At 39.1% G+C, this 8,440-nt stretch overlaps 1 protein-coding gene across 3 annotated transcripts; it reads left to right on the top strand.

The window, feature by feature from the left end:
• Positions 1 to 571: 571 nt before the first annotated feature.
• Positions 572 to 7,217, top strand: LOC149957553 (uncharacterized). 3 transcript variants are annotated; one of them, XM_090165628.1, is made up of 3 exons: positions 572 to 597; positions 4,117 to 5,488; positions 5,645 to 7,217. In XM_090165628.1, exons 2-3 carry the CDS (start codon positions 4,141 to 4,143, stop codon positions 7,039 to 7,041), a joined length of 2,745 nt encoding a protein of 914 aa, XP_090021754.1. In that variant the 5' UTR covers positions 572 to 597; positions 4,117 to 4,140; the 3' UTR covers positions 7,042 to 7,217. The 3 variants fall into 3 exon arrangements, with proteins under 3 accessions (XP_090021754.1, XP_090021755.1, XP_090021756.1); XM_090165629.1 differs by lacking the exon at positions 572 to 597 and adding an exon at positions 642 to 716; XM_090165630.1 differs by lacking the exon at positions 572 to 597 and adding an exon at positions 683 to 745.
• Positions 7,218 to 8,440: the final 1,223 nt, after the last annotated feature.

The following is an 8,440-nucleotide window of genomic DNA, read 5'->3' as shown; positions in this document are numbered from 1 at the left end:
TATTTGGCAATTTTCTTGAAGATCTTTTATTTTACAACGACTGGAGTAGGGTTTTCCTGTAATTTGAAAATATCAGACGCCAGATCATAGGCACTACCTAGACCCGTTTCGATCGAGAATAATTTCGCATTTCTAGGCTGTAGAAATTCAGTGAAATGTCCCTGTTTATTTAGCCTTTTCAGTTTACATAAAGCCAAGCCCTGAACTATTGCATTTTCTATTTTAAAACACAAAGAGTCTACCAAGCACACCAAAATCAAGCGGTTTATGAGCTTCTCGCGTTGGTCGCTACGTGGTTCTGTATAAACTAAAAAGGCTAACTAGACCAAGTTCAAATTACCGTTAATTTCCTTAATTTTTCCAGAAACCAGTAAAATAGTTTGATATGGTGTCTAAGGCTATAAAACGGATATTAAAAAATAAAAATAAATTGTTTCAACCTATGGAAACCTAGCGGGGTTTCTTAACTCTATCAATAAAAATTAATTATAACATTTTCCGTTTGTTTTTAACCGAGTGCAGTCTGCTTCCATAGTCGTAAAAGCGGTGTACAACAGTTAATCATCTGGGAGCGTATTCGCGGTCAATAGATAAAAAGTAAGTTAACTCTAACGTTCTAGCAATATTTTATTTATTGTATTAGGTCAATGTTACGAATGTAATTTATATTTCGTAGAAGAATAGTTTGAACACCGAAAATTTCATTTATATAATTCGTAAGTTACAAGAAAATAGTATAATAAAGGTGAAACGATAGTAGGTAGTGAAGCTGAACTCATGATGAAACTCCATTAATATATAAAGGCTGAGCTATTGTAAACCTATCCAATTTAAATTGGAACAAACGGCATTAATTTAAATGAAACGTGTTAACATTTTTAACTTCATAGTTTTTGTGAGCGCTTCACAGCCCATGTCGAGGTTCGAATTATTAAACTTTTTAGAGATTAATTTTTAAAACAATTGTACTTATGCTTAGAGAAGAGATTTGGTCGCGCTAGAATACAAGTAGGGAGAACGTGTAGAAATGTAGACGGCTTTATCGTGCACCGACTAAAAGTAGGAAGCTTTCTACTTATTTCTCTCTCCTTACACATTTTATAGCCTGGGTTTAATGGACAGTTTCAGCAATTCGTATGTTTCTCCCCAAAGTTTGATCACCAATTTTGTTAAGTAGAAACGTTTTACCTTTTTAACTTCTGTGTTTCAAGGAAAATATTGATTTATTCGACACGACATGAGGTTAATTTTACGCTTACTACTAATTTTAAATTAGGAACAATTCAATATTCAATAATAGCTGCCCTTGGTCATTGGTCAATTTTACTGATGTTTCGATGAAGTAGGACTCACGACGAAATATACTAGCTAGACAAAAGTACAGAATTTAAGTGCTAAAAAAGGATATTATTTGACATTTTCACTAACAATTAAAATAGATCTTTTTCTGTAACAGTGTAACTTAAAATAATTAATTTTTAAATCTAGCGTAGACGTTTCGCGTTTACAAATTTTTTGAGTTACTGAAACTATTTCTAATTTGAAGTAAAAATCTTTAGATTACTGCCGTTGCGATAGGATTTCGGTCTAATGGTAATTTAAAAAAAGAGCGATCTGAAAATACCACATTGTGCTTAGGTCTACCCCTATTTCAAGGTGTATTTATGATTTTTTTTACCTAAATATGTATGAATAAATCTAGGAACATTGCATAAGTAACGTAACGCACACCCAGAAATTAATTAAAGGGGGAGAGGAGGGCTTGGGTTAAAAAAGTAAAGCAGTGATTAACTAGTTGAAGAAACCTTACGTGGTTTGTTTTTTTTAAACCCTGCCTGTAAGAAAAATGTAAAACTTTATATTTCTAAAAAGAAAATTAGTTTTTTATTTTACGCAATTATAATTCGATTTTTTTCAATTTTAGTTAATGGAGGATGGGTAAATTCCAGTGCCGTAGACATATATTCGTCTACGCTCAAGGGGGCTAAAATTTACTACGGTCAAAGCTACTCTCAAGGGGCGTTTGAAATGGTCCTATAATATCCTACTATTCAATTTTTTTCCTGTATTTGTAGCATTTTCGGTTAAAACCCAACTGATAATGTTTTACAAGATTAATGATTAATTAATAATCTCGAAAAGCAATGACTCTCTCGAAAATAAACTCGCAAATGAACAGATTCCAAACGATTTTTAAATACACGCTATAAATCTTTCTTTTTTTAACCCTATAAAGATCCTTTAAAATGATAATTTAGTCCTATAATTATCCTATAAAATAGTTTTGTATTTTTTTTATATACATAACATTATTGAGCTTGTTTCGTGTGGGATAATATGAACTAGAAAACCAATATGAAAAGTGTAATACAGTTATGGAGCATTACATAACAAACTAATGACAGAATATTAAAACAATTCAAGTTATGAAACATCTACAGTAAAATATGATAAATATCCTCCCAAGAAATCGCCAAGAAGTAATATTTCCGAGAGCCAGAACGTGGGGTGGCGGAGTGGTTAGGACTTTCGCCTCGCAGCAAGAGGAGCCGGGTTCGATCCCAGCTTGTGGCACTGGGTGAAAACTCGGAACAACTCCTGCGTTGAGTTTGCAAGTTCTCTCCCCCACTGGTTTAAGGGGTTTTCCCCCGAGTTCTTCGGTTTCCCCTTCCATAAAAACTTGTCTAGGTTAACGCTAATAGTTAGTGTAGGGAGCTGTTGGCTCGATCTCGTGGCATGCAGGGCTTGCCACCACCCTCCTACGCATTGTAACCCGGCCAACTGAATTAAGGGCTTCAAAAGTCGCATGATGACTTAGGACTAAGGTGGTGCCTTGGGTATTAGCCTAGCTGATTATTATTATATAGTGCTTGTTGAACTGTACGGTATGCAGCAAGTGTTCCCTTTTAACCAGGTAACTTTTTTGACATATTAAGGCTTAGTGAAAACACGACGTCCTGTTTACAGTTGAAAAGTTTCCATTATTTCAACTAGCACTATGTAAACAGGTCCTGGGTCTTGGATATATTACTTCTTGGCCATTTCCTTGAAGATGTTTTATTTAAAGCAAGTGTCGGCTCTATCGTTGCCCTCAGAATTTTTGATTGTGTCTATGTAACGAAGATAGCTATAATTGCTTAGATCGCCGGGAAAGTGCTTCCATCTATTATCGACTTTTAAAAACGTATTGTCATTTATTTGACGATTACGTGATTGAAACACGTGATTGCAGAAAAGCCAATCCTAGCTAAGTTGACTACGCAAAGCCAAGTAAAGGAAGGGGTAGGTCGAGGCACCTACTTTTGAGGGAATAATTTGCTTCCTCAACTTGTTTCAATTTCGACTAAACTCTACGTTAGTGACATCTCTCGCTCGCCAATGATACTAACCTTAAAATAGGAGCCGACACTTGCTTTAAGCGCCTATTGCATCTTCCCTTAATAATATTTTTGAATAACGGTAAGGAATTGCCCGAGACAAATTGTAATTTTAGGATATTATAAATTTATGGCCCTTTATAATTAAGTTGTCTTTTACCGATTGAATTGTTAATTTGTGGGATTTTTAAATAATTTTTGTAGCAGCTCTAGTACTTGGCGAGGTCTTAAATTGTCAACTTTTTAAAACATATATATTTTTCGATATTAAGCACGAATAATTCTTTCTTTGATCCCATAATTCATGTATACTACTTATTAGCACTATTGCTGGGAGCGTTCTCTTTGTCAACGTCACTGGAATATTAGTTAAATTAAATTAAACCAGGCTTAAACCAGGCTTAGACCACAAAAACTGCTATTGTTGTTTTAAAATCTGTTTCTTTCCAACATTGAAAAAAGTGAATCAATGTAATTCTGTAACCAACTGAGGAGGAACATTTAAAGTTCAACTTGCAAGTGGCCCGGGGGGGAGACGCAAACCGATAATATTTACGGTTTTCGATGAGGTGGGAAACCTTCAAATTGTGCAAAGGGGGAAAGCAACCTGTAACTGAATTCGCTTCTCCGAATATTTTCCCCGCCACCCTGCACTCACCAACTTCTTGCAAGTTGCCCTTTAAGTTACTTTGTCCCGAGCCAACATTACATTTAATCTTGTACATCTGTATCTTTTCAGGAGAATAACCCTTAGCGATTTGACATGGCTGCCATTAGCGAGTTGAAGATATGGCAATTGCAACGGGCCACGTTGGGTCGTCGCTGTTATTTGGGACAGATTTACGACACGGCCACGGACACTTTCGTCCACGGCCAGCAGGTCACCAGCCCTTCGGCCCCGACCCTTAAAAACAAATGCTCCACAACCAGATACACGGCGTATTGTTTGGGCTACGAATTTCAAAACTACTTCAAGTTCTTCGGCATCGACAACGACCAACTACTCAGTTTGTGTCTCCGATTCCACGAACAGTGTCCTTTCATGACATTCCTCGACACGGTACTGAGATTCCGCGCAGAAGCCGCGGGCATATTTGTCCAAACGGTGATTGAAAGTAGATCGTCCATAAAGATTAACAATTCGATGACAGTCGAAGACATTCCAAGTTACGCGCGACCTAACCATTATTTCGCGCGAAAGATTCTGTTCGGAAAAGTGTCGGTCTTCTTGTTTCTACTGAAAGAGAGGAAGACGACCATCGACATGTCTCAAGCGATGACCATTCTCAATTCTTTCTTGTTCCAGTTGAGGGAAATGGCTGAGAATAACGCAGTTCAAGCGATGCATTTAATTTACAGCAATCGCAGTTTCGTGACCCTTTTCGACAACTTGACCGTGGCCTCTTATTTCAACGGCGTTTACGAAGTAGGATTAAATCTGATTGAAATTTCGTATTTATTGGAAAGGAACTTTAGGAAATGCGAGACGGTTCTCGAACGTGGTCAGGAGCCTTTCGCTTTGGCAGTTTCTCTGTTGCCGGTTGAGAAATTGTTCGCCTCTAAAGGGCCGCCCAGATCATTCCCTCGTATAAAAGACAACTTAGTAATTGCCCTCGAACATTACCAATGTCGCGTGCATCGTGCTGACCGAAACTTGCGGGTTTTCTCGATGGAAATATCTCCAGTGAGCGTCCCTCCGCTCGCTGAGGAGTTAAAAAACGAAGTGGAGATTCGCCACAAAGAGATAGTCAAGGATATTAGTCGCAACGTAGTGCGCCTCAGAGAAATCGGGGTGCATTTCAATTTGGTTCCAATTCTACAAATGTTCCAACGCGAAACTACTCGTTTGGATGATTTCGGCGCTTTTCTGCTCAAAACTAAAGCGATGTGCCTGAAACCCAGCGACCCGTTTCAATTGGATCGAGTCGTCCCGTTGTCCCCTCCCGACTTAACACCGGGTGACAGTAACGGTGACGAAGTCGATCAGACATCGTCCAATTTCGATATAGATCCTGAAACTCTTATACCATCTCAATTGCTCGATATGGAGGATTCGGAAATTGTAAACGCGTATCAGTCATTTGATACGGTAAAAGTTAAATCTCCAATAGGTTATCAGTCGTTCGATACTGCAAAATCTCCAATAGGGTATCAGTCGTTCGATACGGCGAAGTCTAAAACTCCAATAGGGTATCAGTCACTCGATACGGCAAACTTGAAAACTCCAATAGGGTATCAGTGGCTCAATACGGCAAAGTCTCCAATAGGGTATCAGTCGTTCGATACTGCAAAATCTCCAATAGGGTATCAGTCGTTCGATACTGCAAAATCTCCAATAGGGTATCAGTCGTTCGATACGGCAAAGCCGAAAACTCAAATAGGGCATCAGTCACTCGATACGGCAAAGTCGAAATCTCCTATAGGGCATCAGTCGTTCGATACGGCAAAGCCGAAAACTCAAATAGGGCATCAGTCACTCGATACGGCAAAGTCGAAATCTCCTATAGGGCATCAGTCGTTCGATACGGCAAAGTCGAAAACTCCTATAGGGCATCAGTCGTTCGATACGGCAAAGTCGAAAACTCCTATAGGGCATCAGTCGTTCGATACGGCAAAGTCGAAAACTCAAATAGGGCATCAGACGCTCGATACGGCAAAGTCGAAAACTCAAATAGGGCATCAGACGCTCGATACGGCAAAGTCGAAAACTCCTATAGGGCATCAGTCACTCGATACGGCAAAATCGAAAACTCCTTTAGGGCATCAGTCACTCGATACGGCAAAGTCGAAAACTCCTATAGGGCATCAGTCACTCGATACGGCAAAGTCGAAAACTCCTATAGGGCATCAGTCACTCGATACGGCAAAGTCGAAAACTCAAATAGGGCATCAGTCACTCGATATGGCAAAGTCGAAAAATCAAATAGGGCATCAGTCACTCAATACGGCAAAGTCGAAAACTCCAATAGCTTTTCAGTATCTCGATACTGAAGAATCGAAAACCGTAGAAACGCCACAATCGGCCAGAATGGAACACACAGATGCTTCGCGGGGTGCAGTATCTGCTTGCGAAGCTGCCTTGAGACAATTTGTAGCTGGCGTTAAAAGCGTTCCGTCCACGAAACAGGGTCAAAAGAGCTACGCTAGCATCCTGAAAGATGGTAAAAGCGAAATGAACAGCGATTCCATTGATAAATCCGAAAATAAGTCGGCGAAACGTGGTGAGCCGAGTGGCGCGTCTGTTGACGATTTCGATAATGAACAAATACAATTTCCTAATTATATAAAACTGTGCAAATACGACGGAACAAATCTTCACACGAAATCGAAAACTGTTTATGATCATTATCGGAAAAACGACGACTATCGTTCGGTGCAACGCTTTCAAGGTCACAGCTATTTCAATAAACCTAGAAAGACTTTCTCCTACCAGAATCAATATTGTCCACCCCGTCAGCCGCCTTCGAGGGAAAACCTCACTGACCAAAGTGGTCGGAACACGAATTTAGAACGTCATCAAGACAAGCTATTGGTCGCCGAGCCAGCAGCCAATCAGAGGAGAATTTCGCCGCTCAAGTTCGGCAAAGATGAAGATATAAGCGTGCGTCTCGGCAATTTACTTCTAGAGAAGCAGCCAGAAACCACCGAGAAGCCGAAACATTGATTCCATTCGCATTCTAAATACTACGGACATTTTAACCAGACCCTCTCAAGTACGAGTACTTGTAACCTACAGTTTTGCTGTCCAGGAATGTTCTGTGTATTTTTACTAACTAAAAAAAGTATTTTATATTCATAAAAATTTTAGAAAGAAATAAAATATCTCTATTTTACATTTAATACGTGTAACATTTTAATCCCTACTACATTTTAGACCCCAGTGATATGTTATCATAAGTCTATAACTATGCCAGCTAGGAGCAACAAAAACAAGGAGAACGCAGCTAGCCTTTTAACACGCTAACGAAGGGTTGTGTACGAATTTCATTGGACGAGCGTCAACGAGCCTTTACGCTGAACGTTTTACGGGCGGGGGGGGGGAAAGACAATTTCCGAATTTTCCCCTTCCGACGGCAGCAGGCACTGAAGCGTCTAGCCAATGACAAATGTACACAAGAAAATCCACGAATTTTGACGAGTTGCGTTCTCCTTGTGTGGAGTGTTGTGTTTGTTGCTCCTAGATGCCAGTGAGTTGAAATTATTACTGATAGCATATGTAACATGTGTGCCAGAAATAACTTTTATTCAATAAGACCTTGTTGCAAGGATATGACGTATTTGACGTCACTTCCCAGTCGATAACGGTTTTATCGTCATCAAAACTAGTTCTGGCGGGGAGGGATGGAAGTTAAAACCAATTTTACGCGACGCGACGTTAGTCCGTACTTTCTTTGGTGGCTATGAAACAAGGTCTCGTTTACATTTTTAATACAGAGATGGTAAACAGAGCTAGGCACACTTATGAGTAATTATGTTACATATGATGATAGCTATGTGATGTCATATCTAAAAACATTAGCGCCTCTAACGAGAAAAGTATGCACTGGGCGTTATTCCTATTTCCCTCAAGCGGCGGTTTTCAAAGCTTTCTTCTGGAACGTATTGAAGCAGACAGGGTTGCCATGTTAAAATACGCGAAAAGGTAGAAACGTCCATAATAAAAAGGGGGCAAAAAGTAATGATAAATCTTACGAAAAACTCGGACCAAATAGGTGGATTTTATTAACTGTAGAAATAGCGTCTGCTTCACCATGTTCCACACGAATGCTTCCGATAATCGCCGTTTGAGAAAAACAGGAATAACGCCCATTCTCAAACCAAATTATATTGCATCTCACGCGCTCACTATGACGACTACGTAAATATCAAGTATTAGGCCTAATAGTTTGAAATTCACCAGAAATGTGTGGCCATTCTAGAAATGGCTCTCAGTAATTAAATAACATGAAGTAAACTGGCACACTTATGTGAAACATAATTATAAATTAATGACAATATTAAATTGAAAATTATTTAAATTATGGTTCTATATAAAGTAAATTATTGTATTTTTTCCTTGTCAA

The sequence above is a fragment of the Leiobunum rupestre genome, chromosome 2, assembly GCF_980474605.1.
Source record: "Leiobunum rupestre chromosome 2, qqLeiRupe1.1.hap1, whole genome shotgun sequence".
Taxonomy (NCBI): Eukaryota; Metazoa; Arthropoda; class Arachnida; order Opiliones; family Sclerosomatidae; genus Leiobunum; species Leiobunum rupestre.
The sequence above is the reverse complement of the archived record's forward strand: the minus strand, read 5'-3'. Positions and strand labels throughout refer to the sequence as shown.